We start from the raw sequence: 27,066 nt of genomic DNA, 5'->3' as shown, positions 1-27,066 counted from the left end.
GAAAATCGTATTTGGGGAGAAAGAATACATATAAAAATATCAACGTCATGTTGTATCGGTAATGGAAAAGTTTTATCATTATTTGATGTAACTATAATTTAGCAAGAAGATTGCCAGGAAAGACCGCAGAATATGTATTAAATTACTAAATTTTTCGTGACATCGATAGCTACATATTTTATCATAAATAATTATGTAACTAGGTAAAGATAAAGCTGCTATTATATGATCTGATCTTATGTGAATGGCGAATCGCAGTCTTTTCGGTATCATGTTAAACTTTCGATATTACGCTTCTGGATCATAAAAGAATGTAGTAAAAAGTTTGAGCATTATATCGATGAGGCCTGCACTCATCAGTCTGTTGCCATGAAACATTGTAAGATCGAGACTTTTGGTTTTTACTACATGTTATGCTGTCAGTACCTTCAAATATATCATAAACAATAATTTTAAATTCTTACATCAATAGGTACTCTTATTTTATTTCACAAAAATTCACTACCGCTAGATCGTGATAAATGAAATTTTTAGAGGTTAGTGACAGCTAAAATTGCATCAATAACCACTGAAGGAACCGATTACCGTAATATTTTGTACTGGTTTTTAATACCCGGACGTTTAGTGTTTACTTTATAACGAAACAACTTTTAAGAATTACAGGTATTAAAAAAGTACACTTCCTTTCTGTAGAAGTAAATATTGAATGTAGTAGTTGCACTTTTTACAACATATTCGGTGTAATATTTTGTTATCTGTCAGTGATGGTATTGATATATTTATAAATACACTATTAATTTTTCGAATGTAACTTCATATTTTTCACGATTGGTTGCGTTAATTATTCTCATATTCCTTAACAATACAAGGTAACAAGGAGCCAACGTATCACCAGTCAAGTTTGATATACCCGCAATATGTAACAAGTAATTTACCTAACTTACACGCTTAATTTACCATCGGTTATTGATCTAATTATAGTAGTTGAATGTCATAAAGCAATATATTATACAGCTTGTATTATATTAATAAATCGAAGCGATAATATACAGGCATATGATTATCTAGCAATGAACAATCGCATTATTTAATATATATATTTTACATATTATATACGTAATATTATTTCTAATAATTCTTACGATTATTTAACACGTTATTTATAATTAATCATTCGGTAAAAAATTTTCGGCGGCGGTATAATTATACCATTTCTGTGCCTGGTGGTGGAAGAATCTCATCCTCCGATAGGGTAAATGTAGCGTGAAAGAAAACTATGAAAGCTACAAGACCTAGGGATATACAAATAAATATATCAAATTACGATTGATTTGGCTATCGAGTTATCGTCGATGGTGGTATTAACAGTAAAATAATTTGCCTTTTACGATACAGTAATTTGGTAAATAAAAATTTTAATTCCACAAATGGACATAAAAAGAATAATATACCCGTGAGCCAAAAAATAGTTGAACCAGCAGATGCAAAGATATATAATGGTAAAGTGATTAAACAAACGAGTCCGTACTGTTCAGTTTTATCAAATTCATGGCCTACAACAAAAGAAAATTTTACAGTCTTAGTTATTAGTAATGTTAGGAAATGACGACAAGCAAACGGTATTAGATAATTCAAGTGAAGGAAATATGCAATCCATTCTATAAGTACCGCAAAATTTGGTTTTTTCTCCTTTGCAGCGAGTATTAATCCAGTAACAGCCGGCTGCTGTTGCACACAATGCCAAAAGCAGCATAGGTGAGGTAATTCTGGACAAGATATCAATTTCAGACGTGCATTAGCTAGTATGAAGTAACTGGGCACAGTATTAGAGATTCAATGAACTTATAAAAGAAACCATCATGATGTGGATGATTTACGTACTGGGTACGATATCAACAATACTGCCAATAAGATGCGTAGCTAAGATTATTTTAGTTAATTAAAAATTAATATAGATTACAGTTATAGACATAAGAATAGATTATTTGGAGTCTAATTAGTAAAATGAACATGTTAGCTTGGCGCAAAGCTCTTTCTTTTACCTCTACGGCTCACATAGTAGATACGATAATGACACTTTTGATCAACATAAAAGAACTATCTCTATACTTTTGCTTTAATTCTCGCACTTACATACAAAAAATCATTAAAAAGAGGGTTATGAAGATATAATTCCACCAGTAGAATCGAATATTGGTTACTAGACGCTTTCCAACATCAGAAATACTTTGCGGTTTAGAAAATTTATTACATGTTACGAAGGCGGACCAAGGTTTGACACCTTTCCATGCTGCACTAAGCCATTCTCTTTTCTCGCTTTTTATCTCCTCTACCTTGGCCGACTTCATCTGCCGCTTTTTGCCTACATGAACACCAGTTTGTTTTCCTTCAAGATCTTCATTTTCATTAACATCTGTATCAAGTATTGTAGGCATCTTATATACTTGTAGCTAAAATCCAAGGAAATCTCTATATATCAACCTAGAAGATAAGTTAAAGCTAATCAGCATTATACATACATAAATCTTACAATTAATATTTATCACAGGCAATCGTGACCACATTAACACCAACCAACTAATTGACTAATTAGTAGCAAAAGCATACTACGATAGCTAACTAGGAGAAAATGATTATAATTTCTGATAATTAATCCGACAAGAAATATGATGTGTGTCTTCCATGTGCATAGGCTTATATTAGTAAGGATATGGGCAATGAATGAAGACCTGCAGATACTATATTTTGCTACTGCTAAAAGTGTTATAGGCAATGCTTTGAATAGGCATCAAGGAGTTCATTTGCATTGACACATGCTGATACGATACGAACGCTAATTCAGGTATTTTATGTTCTAGATAATTATTGTTTAAAAGTATTGTAATCTTATAACTAATAAGAATTAATCTAGTACCAGGACGTAATATTGCTACAATCTATAAAGACCAATATCTTAGGTTAAAAATTTACGGATGTAAGAGTACATAAGAGATAATCTGATCCAATGTTTGTAATAAGTATGAGATAACTTAGCTATTTTATTGACTATAAAGAAGAAATGGTACGATTTATACCTGGTTTAAAGATATCCTCGAGCTATAATAGTTAAAATTTATCAAGCTACGGAAACTAAAACAACTTTTATTAATCTCTTAATTTAATACAGTAATACGAGAAATAAAGACCGTTATAGAGATCAAACACACTCTATTATGTCGAACTACGGTAAGAGAATTATAATTTTATCATAGAAATATTCAGAAAGGATTAATAAATTCGCCTTTCCTTCACTACCTTGTAGCTAAATTATTCGTAATAGTAAATACGGATTGCACAGTACTTACCTTTCAACTCAAATATCTAAATTATGCAATGGAGGAATTGACCAAGAATTATGTTCCACAAATACATAAACGAATTAATATGATTATTAATTTATAGAGTATTCTACTCTCGAGAAAGTAGCCTCTAGAAGCTATTTGGTTATCCAAATGCAAAATTATCTCGAGAATTGATGCGACAGAATATGCTATACTTTCATGTGATGATAGCATATGGCGAATTATAGAATCAGCATAAGTACACAATCATGCCGCGTAACGTATGATTTAGTAAATCCATATGACAATTATTTGTAATGCGTGCATTGCAACTGATGTTCCGAAGTTAATATCCTTCAATCAGGTCAAGGTTAGCACTAATCAATCAGATGGATAAGTTGAGAGAAAATCGGGTAGTGTATATATATAATCTATTTGATATCTTAACCATGTAGTACGGTACGTAGACTCGTTGTACAGTTAACACTAGAGGATTTGGAGCAGTAAAAACACTGTCTTTCAAAACCTGTATTGTAGTTAGCGATTGCACCTGAGTTTTCATACTTGGGTAATTCTAATACCAAAGAGGATATTTACAATCCCTAATTGCAGTATGTTTATTAAGGTTTACTTGACGATGCTGCTAAAACGGGGATTCCATCATATAAGATGAGTTGATAACCAATTCATCATACACACAAATATAAATGGCTTGACATGCTGTTTTGATTGTACTGTCTAATGAATAATGATCATATATGTGTGGACATAGTTATTCGAGATTTCTTCATATACATTGCCAACTCATCATTCACACCAGTTGAATTTCCTTACATAAGAGTAGGCAAAGGGAAATAAGATTGATTTGGCTCTATAATTATATAATACGTGACTGTATCATTTATATCTACCGCAGATGGAGTTAATATAATATCGTATCAATCCTATATTATTTCATCTATTTTAGCTCATTACAGTGGGAATAAGTGTTGCAAAAAATGTCGATACTGCAATGATAGATGGATTAATAACTTGATACATACGTCTACAGGTGTAGTATAGCATGAATAGATTTTCAAGAACGTCTTTCTACTCGTTTATGAGTAGCAATACAACCAGTAAGGCATTTGACTAAGGTTGATTTGCGATATTGAAATAATGCATGATTGCATGAAAATAGAGACTGTTGTACTATATACTGTAGTCATGGCAGGTAAATAAACACGAATAGCTATTGCAATACTATCGGTCAATTTGGTTGCCTCATTCTTCATACTCAAGGAAAGTGGTGTACGGTGTTCATTAACACACTACGTCTAGAAGGCGTAAATAAATAATCACTGCAACAACTAATTAATAGCCAAATTAAGTCAATGGCTCTATTGAAATGCATATCCATATACTGTACGTACGGTAAGAATATTACTTACAAATTTCTTCTTAAGGATAGTACTAAGTGTTGGAAGGGTAAAGTTGCTTTCGCACCATCATGTTAGGGCAAGGTAGGCAATGGCGTGTAGCAAAACTGACTTTTACTGTCTTTCGAGCAATATAGATTTGATTTATTATCAAAACAATCGTTTGCAACGTCGATCCTATAGACGACCCAAATTATAAGGACAATATCATTATTTAATTTGTTCAAATAGCCATTCCATAAGTGCACTACATATTAGAATGCCTGGACTATTTTACATTGTCAGTCCGTTGAATCACTTTTAGTATTCGTCATCATGTTATTGAAACTAGTTGATATCCAACTGGTGTCGATCAACCAAGGATAGAAGTGGTTGCCGTAGACTGTACTGTACACCTAGGGTATGTGGATCCCATGAATCCAGAGTCCAAAATCGCTTAAGACGATTATAGAAGTAGGATATTTATGTTGATCCAAGTATTTCAGTTTTCTTCATGAAGTTTTAGCCTGTGATATCATAGGTAGGACATCATGCCTATCAAGTTCTGCTGGTCATTACCGGTTGCCATTGCACTTGCTTGTTAACGATATAGAAGCAAGTTAGGCCATCATGATTTGACTACAGTCAATGGATTAATTATTGTAGACGTACTGAATGTTAGCCTTTGATATTTTATCCATGATTGCCCATGGATCAATTTCAACTTGTATCGTTCAAAGGTTCAAAGGTCTACCCGAGCCTTACTTGCTGACATTATTCTACAGTCAGTCAGTATCATTGACTCACTGTGGAGAGCGCTCTACCAAGCTTTCAAGTTGTACTGGTAATAGAATCAATCAAGGCAGTAAAGCCTTGATTTGTTTGTTGCCATTTTGCAATTACTCCATCTATTGGAGCTTTAGTGCAAAGCCATTTTAGCGCTTTTGATCGTCAAATCTCTGATAGAGATTTGACGATTGGTAATAGAATCAATCAAGGTAGTAAAGCCTTGATTTGTTTATTGCCATTTTGCAATTATTCCATCTATTGGAGCTTTAGTGCAAAGCCATTTTAGCGCTTTTGATCGTCAAATCTCTATCAGAGATTTGGCGATTGGTAAGCGGCCATGACACCTGATGGAGAATGATACTACTACACGACCTACTATACAGTACAACGATAGCGGTTGACGCTCGATGACTTCACATGATGTTATGACAATACGTACGTACGCCATGCAAAAAGTGAATCAGCACAAAGTTGAAGCGCATATCTAAGCCAAGGTATAAAAGGAACTGCAGGCCCATTTTTTTTTCTTCTTCTCTTCTATGTCTCAGCGATGCGCTCAGTGTTGGCGTATTGGTTCGATTGAATCGATTAATAATCATGTAACAGAAGGCGAATAAGCCTGCAGCTTACAATGTACCGCTATCAACATTTGCATCATTGTTCGGTTGTGTTCTAGGCGTTAAAATAACCACTTACCAGCCAAGAAATGAAATCATTGGAAAAAATGATGGAGTCTACCCGAGTCTTTGAGTGATTTACAGATCCAGTTTATAACAAATTCATTCATTGAAAGGTGCCGCATCCAGTACTGTACAGTGTACAGTAGCGTAGACATGATACTGTACTGTAGGTCCCGTTATGGGATTTCGATTCTAGCACTTGGTACAGTATCGTGCGCTACAGCTGGTACTGTACAGTACTATACTGTACAGTGTACCATGCAACATTTACAGTACTGTACTGTAGGCATTATTGTATCTACAGTACTATAATAACTAATAATAATAATAAATAATAATACAGTACAGTATGGTCTTGAACAAGATTGGTTACGTCATATCTCAATTATGCGCCGTATTGTACTGTACTGTACGTACAGTAATTTGTAAATTCGAAAAATTTCACTTTACTGTATTACGTTATTTATTTATTTATTTTTTTTTTTCCTTTCGTAAAACATCCGTTTCATGAAAATAGTAAACTATGTATAATCACGTAACACACTCATTTTCAGTAATGTACCTTTTAAAGACTACAGACTAAAGATCAAAATATGGCATGAACTTGTGAACATAGTAGAAAGTTCGTTGAAGATGAAATAGGATTTCTATATGAATTACTAAATTAAACCGCTTGCGCTAAATTCATTCAACAGCGATAACCCATGTACTGTACTCATTACCGTATGACCGTATCGGCGTACAGTACAGCGGTGTGGTGGGCTACTCAAGAAAAACTTGCTTCCTTACTCTCCTCCTTTTGGTGGGGAGGGAATAAAATATTATCTTGAGTATTCAGTAATCCCTGTCCCTGCATTGATTGGAAGTGGAAACTAATTTTAGCTTATGTGTCATCCATTTCCAATTTGCATGATGAAGTCTGCAGTTGAATGGCTTGGCCATGCTATTACCTAACACCAAGCACAGGTGATGAGTGCACTGTCATTCAATGAATTGATGAAGGTCGATGGATGGACTATGGCCTAATTTGAGTGTACCTTGAGCGTAGCGCTGTAGTTTGTAGATGGTCAGGTGACAGTCTGACCCATCAAACATGGAAACCCACTTCAACATACGGTCTGACGTAGGCCACAGCCACGTCGCTCCATATTAATTGAATCGAATCATGTCGTCATCAAGCCCAAAGTACGCAGAATCGAGTTTTTTGCATAACTATCTTTTTTTTTTTTTTTTTATCATACTGATTTCCCGCCATTTATGACGTTACCAACCATTGATTGGCCTGATATACAGTAGCATCGATCAATCGGTGTTGATAAAGGCAACCAATCACATGAGAAAACATTTATAGAATTTTTGGTAGTTAAAAAAAAAAATTTTTCTCTGCATAACATCATTGTCAATAAAAACACTGGACATTCTTTTCATTCACAGTTTTAAGCGTGTGTAGAAGACAGGGTGGCAGACAAATTGAAAACATTGTTCTCGGTCACTGGTTGGTTGTACGGCGTAGGAAAAGTTCAGCTGAATTATTGGGGTCAAGCATTGTAGATAGCTTGAAATTTTCTGCTTAACGTGGTCGAATTGAATTTAGACAGATTTGCATTGGTTATTTGTCAGGATCCAAAAGTAGTGGATTAGAGAAGAAAAAATTGGACATACGACATTGCCGTAATTGTTAAAATACGGTACTGGAAGGAGAGAGAGAAAAAAAAAAATTGAAGACTTTGGAACGCATTGTTTCATCCAAACACTGTACTCTGGTCATACAGACTCACACTGTGTATATTGTCTACTGACTTGCTGGTCATCTGTCATAAACTATAGAGAGCTAGTATGGCTTCTGTCACACCCACACCTACTAATTTAAAAATTAAACGCGATCTCGAATTGAACGATGTAATGGAAGTTTTAACTCGATATAAATCTTACGATGGTAGCGAAATTATCTGCTGTATCTGTGGTAAGTTGGCTAAAAACAGTCCTTTTTACACTTGCTTTGGACTACCTTATTTAGAGTTTAAAATATTGTGTTAGTTCTATTAGTGGAAAGGAAAATTTTTTCAACGATTCATGTGCGAGTGTTTGTAACCGCATACCGTTTTCTTTGTTTGATTAAGAAAATTTTTTTAATATTTTTGGAAGCTTAATTATCACCCAAAAATGGAGAGCATAGTATCCTGTTTGGCTGTAGTTCAATTTGATTTTGAAATAATTCAATTTCAATTTTGGTGCTTTTTTTTATTCTGCTTATTCTAGATAAAGTGTATAAGAGTAGAGTCTGCTTTACCAAGCATATTTGGGAACATAGTGTTTATTGGGACACATTTGATGGTGTAAAAAATCACGAACGTGTTTTGTCTATCCAAGCTGCTATCATATTATGTCAGCAAGTTACCAACTCATCTGGCCTAGTAGTCGCATGGCCATGCGATAAAAAACAACGTGAAGATCTATCTCCAAAGAGTGATCATGATGCCAGAAAATTATTACCTCGTAAAAGGAAGAGAGAATTAATTGATTGTTCTGTGTAATAAAGTAATACTACCAACAACAATGGCTAGAGAAGCAACATCAAATTCAAACTAAATTGTCACACTACAGAGAGACAGAGAGACTAAAGATCTACTGTAGAAAGAAAAAAAACATCGATAATAATTCTATATCATCGACCGAAAGAGAGAAAAAAAAATTTCAAAGTGTCTACAACACATGCAAAGGAAAATTATTTTCAATTTACAACGATCAAGATAGTATTCATGAATGAATTGAAATGATGGCAATTTGCCTACATCGACTACTGTACAATGATAATATTCTGCATAGCATCACAAGAAAGAAAAGTAGACATGCAAGAAACATTTGAAAAGTTTTGCCATTTTCTTATCCCATTGTAAAGATAGTACCAACATCCACAACGACGTACAGTATTACTCTCTTCAACATTGCAAAATAATGTTATTGAAAAATTTTTTTTTGAATTTGTCATAGTAAAGAGCACAAAGTGCATTACGTTATATCGTCCACCAACTGCTATTCATGGGTGAGTGCATTGTCCATGTGCCTTGTATGGTCCATGATACCATACTGGCGTAGTTTGAATTGGACAATGTGGACTCATTAAGTCGGTACTCCTGGCAACTCCTGTTCAATGTACTCTTAGTAAATAGTGCTTGTGGACACTAGACAGGACGTCATAGCAAAAGGAATTTTTTTTCTTTCAAATTAATTGTCTCAATTTTCTTTTTTATACCGTGACAGTTTTCTTGCGCTGTTGTTTGCCTTAATCAATGACTTTTTGTGTGATATTTATTATTACCATTTACTATAACCAACAATTGTTATGATAATGATATTGAATTATCGTTACTATTATTGTTATTGATGATAATCATAATACTACTGCTGTCTCACCGCGCGGTAATAGAATACTCTAGACTGTAGGTCATGGTTGTTTTAGTAATATTTAGAATTAGAAAAAAAAAGTTGACTACACTTAAGTAGGGAGGACTTTAGTAGACCATTGTCGATTATTCTGCTTGGTAATGTAGTACTGTAGTTATTGTCATATTGCATATTACTGAGGTGTTTTGGTAGTGTTATCATTGTCGTCGTCATCTGGCGATGTTGAAAAAACTCCTGATGGAGTACACTAATAAGTACTTATACATATATACTCGTATAGAACACATATAGATCAATGTATCTATATTCGTATACGAATATATATATACTGTATCAATCGACTATTGCTGCTAGCAATGGCAATGGCTGCATATTTCATGTCAATGATTTTGATTAATTCTATTGCATATTATGATGATGACATATACAAATTTAGCCCTAATATCTCCTACTGTATATCATCCTATGTTGGCGTTATTCAATCTTTGTTTCCATTCATGCCACGTTTCATTCTACTGGATTGTTTCTATTGCAATCGATGGTAATGAAATAGTGGACTGGAGAAATCTTCTTACATATCTATCTATTTAATTGTATCTCTTGAAAGATGGTGCCATCAGTGGGTCCAATGCTGTACTCGTGACACATGGACGCTCTAACAAAACCATCCCAAAGGGCAATGTAAAAGTAGGGTCATTGAATTGAAATATTTCGACTTATTATTATATGTATACTGTATGTATATAGATTATATATATCGTATATATATATTGTTACGTATATATATATCTTATATAAAAATTGAATAATTATTATTATGACAAGAAAATATTAGTATGACTATAGGGCACATCTATTGTATAAAACATGAACATGGATCGCGGTAAATTGATTGTATGGTTAAGATGGTTTAGTTAACCCAATGTTTGAAATGGATCGCATAATTTAATGTTGGATTCATGCTATAAAATTAAATGTTTTTTGGTATTAACGTGTTATTTCACCCCTTTACGTGAATGTTTGAAGCATTGGATGGGTTGAATTTCAACTCAACCAAATGTTCTTCGTTCGATATGTTGAATCAATAATTTAATAACTAATTATTGTAAAAGAAAGCAATACTTGGGAATTTTTTCAACTTGTAATCAGTATGGTTTACAAACTGTATCCTAACATTAAAAGAATTAGCTATCTATCGCTTTTATTTGTATCTTGATGGCTGTTAGTAGTGAATAATAAGTGAATCCTAAATACTGTACAATAATACATCTGCCTTTTTAGTTGAATAAAAGAGATCTCTTGTGTATGAACTCTGCCAGTTTGAAAGAATAATGTATCTGAACGATTGTAAGTGTAATTTTTTAAACTCCTGTTCGGTGCGCAAAGTACAAGTAAGTAATATATAATATACAATATTACAGTCGGCTTCAACAGTAATTACTGTACTTGTAGTGGATAGAATAATAAAAGTTAGCTGTCATCTGGCGTTTATGATTAATCTTTCCATACTCTGACGGAATCAATAATAAATTAGAAGGCTATTGTGTAAGTGGTTAACGTAGTTTGAAAGTGTTAATTATAGATTACTGTAGAGTACGACACTCATCGTGTGCATAACCGTCTGCAAGTCTGTAGAAAGGACTACACAGTACTGGACACTACGCACTTTGTCAGTTAAAGGTACTGTACTTAGAGGTCTTCATGGTCTGGTTCTGTCTCTCTTTAATTTATAGTCTGAACAGTAATAATATCCGGAAAAAATATTCAACTGAATACTAGAATATGCCGGACTACGTATCGAATGTATACCGTCAAACTGAGTATTTACGAATTTATATCACTTAAGAAACCCATCGGGGTCAAGATCAGTAAATTATTATCTGCGCTAATCCTCATTTATTCATGAAGTGACCCAAGTAATATCCATAAATAACGCCCATAGTCAAAGTAAAGGAAACCACTAACCATATCTCAAACTAATTAAGATAGCAAACTAAAATGAATAACATCAAATAAACTGCAAGGGAGTGATAATATTCGCTAAAATACCGGTGATATCCTTGAAGAATATTATCCTGCACATATGCACCATGTATTGACAGTGACAAGAAAATAATAATAAAAATTTCATCACTGATAAATCGACAATTAATTAATTGGCAAACTAAAATGGCTTGTAAAAGAGTATAAACCTTAAATAAATAACACTATTTGCCCTAATATCATCCATATCTGGTAAGAATTAATCGCTATTCTATAATCATAATTATCGTCCTTGGTGGCTTCCGGAAAGGCGTTACTTTATACTCAACACCCTCGATTTTGTCTTTATTAGCTTACTCTATATAATCATATGGAATAGGCAGTTACGCACTTACCCATACAAGTAAATATAAATAGAAATGGAATCTACTGAAAATATTTGCGAGATGTGAAGGTCGAGGTCAAAATAACGTCAGATTTTACAATATTGTCTTTTGCTCTCGTTATGCTAATTGAATTAAATTTCTCCTTCCCAACATATGAAATAAAAAATTATCCCAAATGTTGGTATGCTAAAATTTTCAATGAATGAAGTTATCGATAATAGGCTTCAGACAATTTATCTCATAATATTGATAGATACGTACGTATGGACATTAAATATTTTTATATTATTGCCAGATTGCGAGACCTATCATAGTTTCTAATGTTTCAAAATTATAAGAGTGTGGGTTTATAGCGATTCTTTCAATTCAATTCAATTTATTGCTCCATTCAATTTGGTAGGGCTAAATTTAAATTACCTAAAAACTAATACAGTAATTAATTAGCGTTATAGCCGTTGATATATTATAGTTATTAGATAGGACATAAAATGTAGTATATACCCAATACTACTGTACGTATGTAATTTTCATACGTTAAATAAGGATGATACGTTAACGCATATTAGCCTTTTGAAGATCAATCTAAAAAATAGATTCAAAATAATTTATTACAAACATGTAATATTGGCTCAAAGCAGTAGGTACCGGCCGGTTTATTATTTACAGATCATTATTTGCAGTAACGCTAAACGTGCCATAGTTCAATTTTAAATTTATTGCGATATCTTATTAGCATGCTAATGTATTATAATTATCAACGATGGTAGGTCCTTCTAGTACTATTTCGTTAATTAGATACAGATTGAATGCTGCAGTGTTCCGGCCAAAGGTCAAAGTCGAGGATAAACGATGATTGCTGGAATGCCAATATAAAGCCAGTCATCAATCCATAGCCGTAATTTTATTTAGTTTACCGTACGGAACTTTACCGCCGCATGTAATATAATTTCCAGTCTAACTAACGTGTGGTCTCCTCCTCTCATTATTGAATTATTTACATAGCTGACCATAGCCTATAGTATCATGTATTATCAAAGGCTTTTAAAGAAAATAATCTATTCAAACGTATGTAGACGAATAATTATAATTTTTTTTTGTTAGATATTATACTGCAATTCCCCCCTCCCATCCCTCCCTAATTTTTGATTATATTGACATGAACAGGTAGTCTATAGTCTAATTTGTGACAGTAGCTAACTATTAAACTGGTAGTAATCGCTTTATGTTAATGAATTACAATATTTTACTATCTAGCAATCATATTCTCAGAAGAGATGATTGTTATCTAAATCAGGGCATACACTATTGTTATGCCCTACTGTTAATCATTATTAATTTTTATTAATATCAGTTGCTATCTATTAGAAAATTAAAAAAAGGATAAGATACATTTATTAGCAGATACTTTGAAATAATAATCTTTCTGAATTTACTCTGTAAGAATTAAAGTTGCCGATTTTATTCTACTAGAAATATTAGACATACTTCACTACGTTTTTATGTCAACAATAACACGTTAGCTAATCACTATTTAACATATAATCATGCAATGTTAAATCTAGACTTTACCATTCATTAAGAAAAAATTTCAAGGCATTAGGTCATCATTAATATTAATACAAGATGTTTATATCGTTGGGTATACAATTTAATATGGTGGAAAGTAAAAAGTATATTCTACTAAGTACGGTACTTTATTTGATGTTTGTTAATATTGTTATCAATCTCCACAGTTTGTTGTTTTTAAGCTAGATTTATGCATATTTTCCATCTAGTGGTTTGCTTGTCAAGTTTTTCTTATGTCCCCGTGGGAGGAGAATCACCCATATGATGAATTATAGATCATCCCATCTTGTGATTATCTATTCAGCTACTGCAGCAATATAAATCTTTCTTTGTTTAATTTTTTTTTTATTCATTTATTGATAAACTTACGTAACTATATTTCATGACCGTCTTATCGAAAATATTATGTTAAGAAAGATTTTTTTAATCTGTAATATAACTAAATCTTTTAACCCTGATATTCAACGTAGCATCTGTTACTTTATTTATTATCAAATCAATACGAAATATAGTCAATAAATGCTGTAAACAGATATTTTTAGCCATGGAAATAAATCACGGTTGCGAAAAAAAAATTTGAAACGATAAACTTGTTGATAACAGTTTAGTTATATTGCAGCCTATAGTATACGCACATTTTGTATTATTTTTATTGTCTTTTATTGGACATTGTTCGGGTCAAAGTTTCTATTAAGCCGGAACGTTCTCATCAACTAAAACATATTCTCTTGTCTCCATTGTTCAAATGTAATTTTTATTCGTGATGAAGCCCTTAAGGAAATCTCCGAGAAGCCGTTTACGGAATTACGACCAATAATTAATTAATTTAAACAAATATGCCGAGTTATCAATACAGAGTTTATGTACAAATCCTACGTATACATTCAGTTGTTATACTTAACGCTACCTATAAATTAATCGTCTTAAAATTGAAATTGCCACTGGTTAAGGTCATGCGATCGTCAAAATTGTAGACATAAAAATATCATACCATAATTTTTATTACATCATCGTAATTTAAATACATACTGTGCTGCCAACGCAATCTACGTGTATGTACATTTTTAGCTTAGATTATTTAAACACGCACGATATTATGACATTTTTAATGAGATTTAAGGAGGTGCTGAAGTGGGTGGGATTAAAATTGATATTATTATCACGCCAAAGAACGAAAGTTTAAAGAATGATCCTTTCTTTTTTTTGGATTAGTTAATCTGTAGTTTGATATCTTTCCAACGATTAATTTCATTTTAAGTAGAATAGAAAAATACAGTATATCATAGAGGGCTAACTTGACAAGTGATGATGGAACAAGAATTAAAAAGCATATCTTATTTAAGCAGTTGTTTGTGATAATATACTAGCTGAAAATCATGATGAGTGTAGTTTAAAATTTTTCTGTTTCTCTGCTTCGCATGGATTCTTGTCAATTGTTTACAGTAAACCGGTAAGCACGTTCTGCGCAATTGTTCCTACAAAATTTACTCAGTGATTAATATAAATATACGTAACCTTTATACAGTTCTGATCTCACACCCATGTTACTTAATTATTAGAGCGCTATTTTTCTAAGTTCGATCAGTTGATTGCATTACTCTATGAGATTAGCATGATTTCAATCCATTCGACGGTCTTATTTAAGGATGATTTTAGCAAAGATTTGGCATTAGAATGGTCCATATAGTAACTGCGTTATCAAATTGAAACGGCCACTATACTAATTATTATTTATTAATATCACCCATTTTAAACTGACAAATAATAATATAATCGAAATAGTTGATGAGATGCTAATATTATGAATACTTTTTACATGCTTTGTTTGACTAATAGGAGTATGTTTTGCGGCTATATAGAATAATCTTTACTCTCTATTATCATCATTCTAATTTCCTGAAACTTTTTCGTGACACACGTTTATTAATTAATTATAATAGTACTTTTGAACTACTAGAAACGTTGTTCAGACCATCAATGAAGAGAGGGAAAAATATTAAAACCGATGTTGCTCATCATTATACAACGAACTATAACCTTTTAATTTTTCTTGATGCGTTTGTAATTTTCCACGATTCATCTTAAAAGAAATTATCGTCGTGTGAGCCATCGGCCGGGCTATATATAAAAATGGCACGATTTATCATCGTTAATGACGTGTAAATTGAAAAATGTTGTAATTGACCGATGCTAGGATTGCTTATGAATCACCTAAATTATATTAGTATAATTTCAATAATTAACTTTATCCTCTCGATGGTAAAATAATGCAATCATTACGTCATAGTTACTAGAAATATTCAATTCAATAGCAGATAAACCATTGCAATAATGTGTATCTACAGCAGCATATACTCCAATGACAGTTTAGCATGGATTCTAATCATTAACAGTACGACAGGGGGCCACGTGGAAAATTTCTTTATGCGTTTGAAATTCAAATTCTTGACAATTCCATTTCTTATCATTTGCCCTATTAAATTAAATTCGATTTAATAGTCCAGGCTAGTTGGACATTGTTGCGTTCTAGCTTTCCATGAATGCATATTTGACATGGTTGTCATTACATTGATCTATCCTAATCGAATGGTATGAGCTGTCCTAAAAGGTGATAATAAAACTATTGTATCATTGTCTGTCCTAGCTTGGCAAGAAGTCAAATAGAACAACAAGTTTCTCTTGTATCTTGCCTCAAGACGACAACCTTGATATAGATATTTAATTTTATTTGCTTGTGATTACTACTATAGTATCATTGTATGCAACTATGCATCATGATTGTCGACGCCATTTAGTCAATTTCTTAGCGTCTTATAGCGTCAACGTGCATATTGATACCGAATGAGTTGACTCAGAGTAAATAAAGCTCAAAATATGCATGAAATCAATTCTCTCCTTTCGGCATCTTTGGTCATCTTTTTGCTTTTCCTTCCATCCACCCCCTATCTTTGGAATCATCAAATTCCTGTCTCTGTCGAACAATGTGATGAAAGAATCAACGTCTGTAAATTGAATTATCAGAGTAGATCATCTACGCACAGTCTTCATTGATCCTTTTGGCAAAGCCTCCTGCTAGTTAGACGGTAATTAAAAATCAGTCCATGAATTTATTGTCATCAATTTGCGATGCCTTGATCATTGCCGCAAAATCTCAGCAGGTATCAGAGTAGAGTACCCCCCTAGTACGTGACAGTTGCTAACAGTCACAACAACAATTAGCAGGCCATTGGAGATTCAGTCGTTGGTCGATTGGTGCACTATGATATCGTCAACAGTACTGGAGATGCGATATACAGCATAGTGTTTTCGCTGGATACTTGTACGGCATATCAGTATGCCTTGGCACTGGATCGGCTCGTGACGGACAGACGCGTCGACATTCATTGGTGTCCAATTTTCTACTTCAAATTTCTAGGGAATTGCGACACGATAAATTGTAAATGAAAGTCATGCAGTATGTAGATTTCTATTTGAACATGAGAATACAAGTACTGGCTACAAGAAAGAAGTAGCATAAAGGAAAAGCTTCAATCTCAACTAAAATACAGCACCTATCGGCGCCATAATAAATGCATCAGTTGTTTGACCCATGTGTCTTTCCGCTTCCAGTACCGTAGCCTACTTTTACAGTGTACAGTACTACATAGTACAGTACGTACTGTAGATTCTACAGTGTACAGTACTTTTGCCTTACAGTACTGTACTGTAAGGCAAACACCTAAACGAGAAGTACAGTAGATTGGTAAATGAGAAATTCTCCATCTGGCCAAGCCCTAATCCACCAGTATAGATGTCGGATTATAATATCCATGACACTAAAAACTGTTTCAGCGATATTGATGGAGCTAAAATTCCAATCTGCTCAACCCTATTGTGTTGGAATCAATCGGAATCAAATCAATTTAACCCTAACCCTAATCCATAGACTATACTTGACGCGGTATGACGTGCACGTGGGATGAGAATAAGCCATGATAGCTCATATCTTGAATATTATTTTGCCGCAGTTATTTTACGAATTAATCTTCAGTCGATCAATTCGCCCTCTTCGACGGCTTAGAATGATATTTTACTTAACTCTAATACATCTTAATATTGATTACAGTACATAACAGAAATAAATGAATAAATAGAATAAATTTGCAAAAGTTGAATATGATTTTGACCATCATATATAGTATCTCGTATTATCCCACTCCATGACCGATATTTGCCTATGCAAGTACTGTATAGCACAGGGCGACATGATTTAATCCAAGGTTATAAGCAAAATAATGATCTATCGAATACAGTCGATTCTATTTGAAAGGTAGTACAGCCAGTCAATTTCAAATTTTATTCATTGATTCTATGACACAGTAGCAATATCAATTTTCAGCATGTAAGCGCTATAAATACTTTCATGTCGCCAGTAATACCTACGATACAAGACGATGATACCTGAAGATTCTTATACTACTTGTTTGCTCGCAATCAATGCAAATCCAAGATGCACTGATTGAATAGTGTACATGGATATCAAGAACAGCTAGGAGAAGACCTTCTACTAGAAAGCTTCTAGTAATCTGTGCTTTATATAGATTCACTTACATTTACAGGATGCGCGAAACTGTTGTGTATTCAGGAAACAAGCAAGCTATCTTGGCATAACTTGCAGTAGCATACCCAAAGAAAGCATAGAATCAACTACAGTACACTATAGAAACTAAAGAATATTGACGGTACTTGCCTTAATTTTCAGGTATAAATTTTATTTCAGCGAGGCAAGAAAACGATTACAGTATTCGCAAAGATTGGATGGCAGCGAATAATCAATCGAGTGTCATCCACTCTACAAGCCTGTTGCTGTTCAAATGGTCCATCATGTTGCAATAAAAATATCTTAAATTGTCCCATCTAATGTAATAATCGAATTCTCGTAAAATAACAGTCGAGATCGAGGTCGAATCTAAAAGGCTACTTTGCATTATTAGTTTTTACAATAGTAGAACCATAATGAATTAGGACAGCGACAAGAATCTAAAGAAACGCATCCTGAGCTAGAAGTGAAGAAAGACACAAGCACCCAAGTACACTAAAATTGCAAACAGTCAATACATTTACTTCAATCTATTAACGGCAACACAAGCCCGCCTACAATCAGAACGAAACCATGCCATAAACACTTCTCCTCAAAAAGAAAATTCATCTATTCTACTGCATGGAATTATCGCGTAAATATCATTACTCTTCCATAAATGCCCACCATAGCAAGGTGTAGAGCATCTTTACGATTCTAGTACTATACATCATGTTAACTTAATAATCAACAATATCTAATATAGGTAATCAGCATTTTTCTTATATTCTCAACGCAATAAGACATTTCTTTACAAACTCAACTCTATCAAATAGAGTGATTAACATACTGAAATATTAAGTGCATCCCTACACATGTTTAGATCATTATGATCGGATACCGTATTGAATGACCAAAGTATTCATATCTTATTTTCTGAATTGGCAAAATGGCGCAGAAATCCCTCACACCCCCAAGAAGACAAATTTGCGGTTTATGTACATCCTATAAATAAACGGTGAATTATTTCCTTCAAGATCAATCAAGGATAGTCCTAGAGATGATAGGATGTTTAATATCGCCATTCATAGTTCTTCTTATAGACTACGCTTTAACACTATTCAATACTCTTATTAAAGTATTTAGGCGCATATAACAGGAGGATGCAAATTGTTAATGCTAGGAATTAATTGAAACATATTCCAGTTGTACACACTACAACTATTCGCATTATATTGAATCGATTATATTCAAGGATTCAATTGGATACTCTAACTTCGCAGTTTTCTACTATATAATAATGGACGTAGTGTCGTTAGTGTAAAAGGAGGTGCGATCAATTAGAAGAGGTTACAACTGATCCTAATTATCTTATGGTTGTATTGGTTCTAAGTAGAGCGCCAATTTAAAAATGGATACATTCAATACCAAATCAGATTTTTTTTTCCCTTCTTCTCTGCCCTAACGCCATTACTAACAATGACCTGAAAGACAATCTCTCAGTCTGCAATGGAACTCTAATCAACAACTGTATTATAATAATCAAGAATAAACAATTTGATTTATAGGTTAACTCCATTAGGATTAATTTACAACCCAAGTGTATTAAAAAGTCCATCATAAACTCTCCTAGAAAAAAAATATCCTATTCTTCTTTTGGCTTAAAGCACTTGTGGATAATGCATTGTGCTTCAAAAATAGTCAAAGCGAATAAAAGCAATCTATTGATTGACATGTTAACATCAGCTGGTCTATCATGTACTTTTATTGTATAATTTGGAAGGGAATCTTTCTTTAGCTGATCCCTTGTTGCTTTATGATCTTCATCGTAGATTGTCGTATCAAATCAATGCAATCAGAAAGAAAATAACAACCAAGAAAAAGAGGAATAAAGAGAATAGTGCGATGTTTTTACTTGATGATTACGGCAAGAATCGCCTATCATTTTTATGCTTAAGGAAAATAGAAATAAAGAGAAGAGTGCGATATTTTTACTTGATGATTACGGCAAGAATCGCCTATCATTTTTATGCTTAAGGAAAATAGGAATAAAGAGAAGAGTGCGATGCTTTTACTTGATGATTACGGAAAGAGTCGTTTATGATTTCTATACGTTGCTAATGCTAACATGTTAATCCAATTTGATAGTCATTTCAATACAAATATAGAACATTGATAGAAAGTAAATAGAGTAGGATTCTAATTATAACTAAGAGCAGTAGAGTGATCGTAATAGCTTACAAATAATTAGAATACGAAATAGAATATATCAAGGTGGAAAATAAAATAGAGCAGGATCGAAAGAGTGGCCTAGAACAGAAGATTGCCGTCAAGACAATAGTTGACTAGAACGGATTACAGTCAATCTGGTCACGACATGGAACTAGAATAAAAAAGTGGAAAAGTATAGAGTTATTATTTTCCCCTTTTTCTATTACCGATTAACACAAGACATACAAAACATGCTCTTCAATAAACGCTAAACGCTTTATGTAAAATAAAGATCTTACTTGTTGACTAAGTTATGAATTGACAGTTGAATAATAAACTTATTGATTGTCACCTGCTAAATCCAAATAATTACTCGCTACCGTCTGGCGCGATTCCACCATTGACAACATTCTATTATGTCGAAATGAAGCGGTAAATTAATGGCAGCGTGCTAGTAACAAAGAAATGCAAATACAATGACAACATGTCGGTGCTTAATGACTTGCACTTTCAATACAACTGAAATTTATACTCTTAACCGCTAAAGCGATGAAAGAGGGAGAATTGGTTGAGTTAGTTTGAAGGATTTAGTCGAGATGTATCACGCGGTAAAAAATAAAAGTATGGACGTGAATCCATGTTCAAAATCGTCCAAGGCAGCGAGAAATTGAATTTCTTTTTTAGTTCAACGGCAGACAGGATAATTGTAAACGCTGCATGGCCTAGTTGTATTACAAAATAAGAAGGAATAAGTTATGATAGATTGGTCATCACTTTATGCCGTGAATTAAGGAAAATACCCCAAAAATATATAGTTTTCTAGTGGTTATTATTAGTCACAATGGTCGAGCAATTTGAGAAATGCCGTGGCGCGAAAAGTTTTTTCATTGGATTGAAAGGAATATTATTCCTGTTTTAAAGAGACTGATATTAATAAAATAGCTTGATACGATAATAGAGACTTATTAATGGTCAAAGATATCATTCCGAGTAGAAATGTCTAATCTTAATTAATAAGTAAATCCATGGTAACAATGGATTATCCTGGAAATCACATTACTATTAACTTTAAAGGAGATTTACAAGAACAGATTCATTCTCGGAACTAATTGACGGAAGGAGATATTTTCAGTTGGAACAATTTTGATTCCATTTACTTTCGGCTTGGATATACAGTTATAAAGAAGAATTTTTTATTTATCACTGATTGTAGTTTAGAGTATACCTAGGCTGTTTAATTATTTTTGCTAATGAATTCTTTTTCAACGAATCGGTTGAAATGATCTTATAGTGCCCTAGTTACCTTTCGCTTCTGATCTACCCTGCTGCTATAACGACAGGAAGCAATTTTCGTCCCCTTACTACCGGAGGGCATAGTGCTGTATATATCATAACATAACATACAACACATAGCAATCTTTTTACATGGGATTTATTTTCATACTACTGTACTGTAATTCATAAAAAAATGATGGTTATTACTTTATATTGGTCCGCTTTTCATACTACTATACTGTAATTCATAAAAAAATGAAGGTTATTACTTTATATTGGTCCACTTTTCATACTACTATACTGTAATTCATAAAAAAATGAAAGTTATTACTTTATATTGGTCCACTTTTCATACTACTATACTGTAATTCATAAAATAATGATGGTTATTACTTTATATTGGTCCACTTTTCATACTACTATACTGTAATTCATAAAAATAAATGAAGGTTATTACTTTATATTGGTCCACAAGACATAGGTAATTATTTTTTACGGCAGTTTCAATATTGCATCCATGATTTACAAATGGTTGCCGTTACCGCATAGTACTTCATTATTAATCATATTGGATAAGAAAATACGGCAGTCTGAGTCATTTTTTGAACAATTCTATTTTCTAATGCTAGAGTAAGAGGGATTTCCAACCATTCATCGTTAGCCTTTTACCTTTAGCACTTGGTAAAATGACCTCTTTACTATAGCAAGAGGTAGAACGTAGAAAGACATTTTGGATGAAATTGTTCATTTACTGATGGATTAAACTAAAAAAAATTTAGTCTGTTTATCGTTGGCCTTTCCATTGTAATAGAGGAACTAACAAAGTTTTTACTACTTTACTAACCAAAGACAGAAAGAAAATTTTGATGTGAAACTTATGTTCTACTAATATGCTGAAAATATAAAATAACTCTATCTAGTTATCATTGGCTTTTCATTTCGAATACGCATATAACCATTAACTCATTTTTAATCACTTTACTAGCAAAAGATGGAAAGAAATTTTTTTCCAATATTACAAAATTGGCCTGTAGGCTTTGATATCAACAAGGGTGAAATAATATACTGTATCTTAACTACTCTAACAGTGTTAATACAGTGTCATCTTTGTTAACCCTTTGCAAGATATTCAAGCGTGGCTTAATTTTATTCTTTACTTTTTACCTTATAATAGCGTCTAAAGGAAAATCGATCCTATTCAACTACGGACAAGCTGTCGGCGGTAAAGCACCTGTTTCAAATCAACCATGAGTATTCATGACACAATAAGTTGATTTTGCCCATGATTAATGTATACCAACAGTTTTAGTAAATAAAAGTTCGAGTAATACGCTAAAAGTTATTGAATCGTCCATAGCATCTGTTTGTCAATACATTATCATGTTTAAATACAATGATTCTATTTTGAAATCTTTCTTGATGTGTCTGGGCGCGTATTTTGTTGTACACTCTAAATGGCGGTAAAACAAACAAATAAAAAATACCAGAATTGCTCGATACTCATCTATTAGATTTTAGAGTCAATTGAAATATCGAGCAAAAAAAACATTTTATCATTTTCTAATTTAAAAAAAATTGTTTGAAATGAGAAAGTCTACAAAAGCTACTAAAAGTGATTCCAATAGAATAATATCGACTTTAGCCTTTTAATATCGAATGGATCCATGACAGGATGGTGAGGAAAAACATTATTCCTCCCCTTTAGCATCTGTGATGAAAAATGTATTAAAAATGGAAGATTACGTCAGCGTTAATGGAGCCAACTTGATTGGATTCTCTTCACTCAAACTGTTTTCAAAATAGTCAAAATGGAAATAAAAAATTGATCAATAGCAGCTAGCAAAATAATAGCACCTATGGCAATAATGTCTATGGTACAGGTGTTTCATATTACGGCCATAAACAGGAAAGGATAACAAAGGAATCCTTTGCTGTCATTTTTTCTATGTATAAGAAACAATAAAAAAATAAAAATAAATGAATAAATAACATTATCCAATTTTTTCATTTGACCTTGTGTTGTAGCAAAGTGTTAGCTTTTTGAATTTGTAGATCACCACAGGCGATGGAGTGCAGTAGTTTAGGAGAATCAGATAGAAGTTACATGAAACAGATTAATTCTTTAAGGATAGAATGAGACCAAATTCTCGTCTCAAAAATGCGATGTTATAGACAACGGGTATCTAATCACGAACATACTACACATAGGATCTCCAATTCAACGATTTTGATTCTCCTTTTAGGGGGAATTAATCCCTTCATTTAGTCTGCAGTAGTGACTAGCTCGAGGACACTTTGCAACCGAAAGCCCGCCCAAACTTTTAAATTGTCCTAAAATTCTAACCTGAGCCCAATTCGAATAGAACACTAATATGGATGCTGTAATGTAACCTATTTCTTGAAACATTTTAAACTATTTCCCATCATGTATACGGCCGTAAAATTCTTCGTTAAATGATTTCCTGCTATGATGTAAGCGGGAATTTTTTTTTAATGCATGTATTTATTAAGAAATCAAAGAAAGATGTCGACCAATCTTTAGCTATAAATATTATAATAAAAGCTCGACAAGATCGATATAAAATTGGTCCATTCCATCCATTTTTCATTGACAATTAATCCATAAGAGTTTTTAAAAATAATCCGATCTAACTAATTACTTTACACTCAAATCAAGAAGTAGATTAATTAAGCCATCGTCTTACACACTCAAATTTGTAGGTAGCCTAATTAAGCTATCCTGTTATCTACACAAATCTGTAACTAGATTTAAGATTAGGGTTAGGCATGGGCTACCTCTATAGATATACCTTTCTGATGTATCTAGTAGTTCTTGGGTTTAGGCAGACTAGATAGTAAAGTAGACTTATTAAATCGTCGTCATATACACTCAAAGCGAAGTTGAATCTGTAAGTAGATTTATTAAACCATTCATTGTCTTACACACTCAAACCTGAGTCTAATCTGTAAGCGAATTTATTAAACCATCGTCTTATGTAGTCAAATCTGAGTCTAATTTATAAGTAGATTATTGAACCATCGTCTTGTACGCTTAAATCTGTAAATAAATTTATTAAATCATCGTTTTGTACTCAAATCTGAGTCTAATATTTAAGCAAATTTATTAAACCATCGTTTAATTATACACTAAAATCTATAAGTAGATTTATTTACCATCGTCTTACACACTCAAATCTGCAAGTAGAAATGCTAAACCACAGTCTTATCCCACTCAAATCTGCAAGTAGTAAGCAGTTACTTAGGATTAGGATCAGGCTAGACTACTTATTAAACCGTCGTCTTTTACATTCCGATTTGCAAATAGAGTTATTAAACTATCTATCTCCTTACACACTCAAATCTGTAAGTGGACATATTAAATCATCGTCTTGCACACTCGAATCGGCAGGTAGACTTATTAAATCGTCACTTTACGAACTCAAGTCTATAAGTACTGTAGACTTAAAAAACCATCGTCTTACACACTCAAATCCGTAGCTAGACTTATTATATAATCGTCTTGTTACACACCCAAATCGGTAAGTAGACTTATTAAATAGTCGTCTCACATACTCAAATCTACATGAATCACCGATTAAAATGTTGTAATAATGGATCTTAATCGAGTATTCTATCGGTAGATAGGTAGGTAGCCTCCTAGTCAACATGATGAAAAATAAAAATAATAACTAGTCTAGACACATTGATCTGGGAATTGGTATCATGACAACGAAAATTATGTGTCATTATCTCATGGGAACCCTCGATTTCATGGTGAATCTCTTGATAGATGCTGCATATTATGCAGTCTATCCAAAATTTAGTAAAATATTATATTGGCTGATTGGCGCTAACCTTTTTGTAAATTACGATCATATCAATAATTCAGTTGAGCTCGTGGGAAAAGAAATAAATATTAAATGACGAAATACTGACGTATTGTTTCTAGGTTTTGCCAACTTAAACTTTTAGCTTTAAGTACGATATACAAATATTTTGAAGTGGGTTAGGTAAGTTTATAAGCTGTATCGATGCAGGTATAAAATAGGTATAAAATCATCTTCAACCTTTATAGCACTGCAACTTATAGCCTTATCTAACCTATTTTGCAAGAGTATGCTAAAATCGATCTTTCTTGTACTGAAAGTTTTAAGCTGAAGTAAAACATACAGCTAGATTTAACTTAATAAATTATAAAATTTTTACTCTAATAGGCAATAAAATAATAGAATATGGGAGATAAATTTCAAATGATGCCTATAATGCTGGATATTGTGTAAAAGTTGAGGTTTTAGTTCTGGAAAATAGCGACGTATTAATCGAATTCATTCGGAAATGGTAATACCTTCATGTATATTAACGGAGAAATGAAAAGCTAGCTTTAAATTATAACGATATACTGTATACTGTATAGAGATTAGAGTCTAGGTTAGGAAAGTAAGTCGAATTAACTTGATCAATTCTGATATAGCAATGCTTATATGCTACCTTAATAAAATGTGCAAGACTAACCCGAAACTATGCAGATTAGAGATTAAAGTTTAGTTCAGAGAAATAGCGTAAAATTAATCTAGTAAAACTCTGATATGATAATACTAATGTATTCAATAGAATATGAAAGAACTATCATGAATTGTGCCCACTATGTATCTTATAGAAATTGAAGTTTAATTTAAGGGAAATAGCATAGAATTAATCCAGTAAAGCCATATAGTAAAGACCTGTCTAATAATAGAATACAAGAAACTAATTTCAGTTTCACTAACTAGACGAGCATATCATATAGAACCCTATCAGAGTTTAGATACGGAAAGTAAAGTAAAATTAATCTGATACAGTCTGATATGGTAGTGCCTCTATATATAATAATGTAATATGCACTAGCTCAAACAATACGTATTCTACTAAATGCCACATAGAAATTGGAGTTTGATATGGCAATGTCGGTATATTAATGGAATAGGGAAGGTTAATTTAAAATTTGCTCACTGTATAACATATCATATAGAGATTGGAGTTTAACTCTAGAAAGTAGTGCAGAATTAATACCACAAATTTTGATATGGAAATAGCGATATAATAATTAGTTTAATAGAATATAAGAGAACTATTCTCGAACTGAGCTCACTACATATGATATAGGAGTTGGAGATTAGTTCAGAAAAGCAGCGTGGAATTAAGCTAATTTTGACATAGCAGTACCTATGAAGTGACAGAAGATGAGAATCTAGACGCCAACTTTATTTATCCTATATCACATAGAGCTCTCTTGAAGCTTAGCACAGCAATACACTATGAGTTGAATGTAGAGATCGAAGTTTAGTCAGGAAAGTAGTATATAATCAATCTAATGAACTCTGATATTGCAATACTTAAATAGTAATGGGATATAAGAAATTAAACTCAAACTTTACTCGCTATATACCCTAGAGCTCTACTGGAGTTTCGTTCGGGAAAGTAGAATGGAATTTATTTATTAAATTCTGATATGGTAGT

At 32.8% G+C, this 27,066-nt stretch overlaps 2 protein-coding genes across 2 annotated transcripts; one reads left to right on the top strand and one right to left on the bottom strand.

Annotated features, from left to right (window-relative positions):
* Positions 1–1,203: 1,203 nt before the first annotated feature.
* TRIADDRAFT_55970 (uncharacterized protein) lies at positions 1,204–2,435 on the bottom strand (the record flags this gene model as incomplete). The annotated part of the gene is made up of 4 exons (XM_002111652.1): positions 1,204–1,292; positions 1,452–1,553; positions 1,669–1,766; positions 2,134–2,435. 4 exons carry the CDS (start codon positions 2,433–2,435, stop codon positions 1,204–1,206), a joined length of 591 nt encoding a protein of 196 aa, XP_002111688.1.
* A 5,587-nt stretch (positions 2,436–8,022) lies between these two features.
* Positions 8,023–8,720, top strand: TRIADDRAFT_55969 (uncharacterized protein; the record flags this gene model as incomplete). Its single annotated transcript, XM_002112147.1, has 2 exons — positions 8,023–8,149; positions 8,446–8,720. 2 exons carry the CDS (start codon positions 8,023–8,025, stop codon positions 8,718–8,720), a joined length of 402 nt encoding a protein of 133 aa, XP_002112183.1.
* Between the last annotated feature and the right edge of the window lie 18,346 nt (positions 8,721–27,066).

Source organism: Trichoplax adhaerens, genomic scaffold, assembly GCF_000150275.1.
Source record: "Trichoplax adhaerens TRIADscaffold_4 genomic scaffold, whole genome shotgun sequence".
Taxonomy (NCBI): Eukaryota; Metazoa; Placozoa; class Uniplacotomia; order Trichoplacea; family Trichoplacidae; genus Trichoplax; species Trichoplax adhaerens.
Note: the sequence above shows the minus strand (reverse complement) of the source record. Positions and strands in the feature narration are given on the sequence as shown.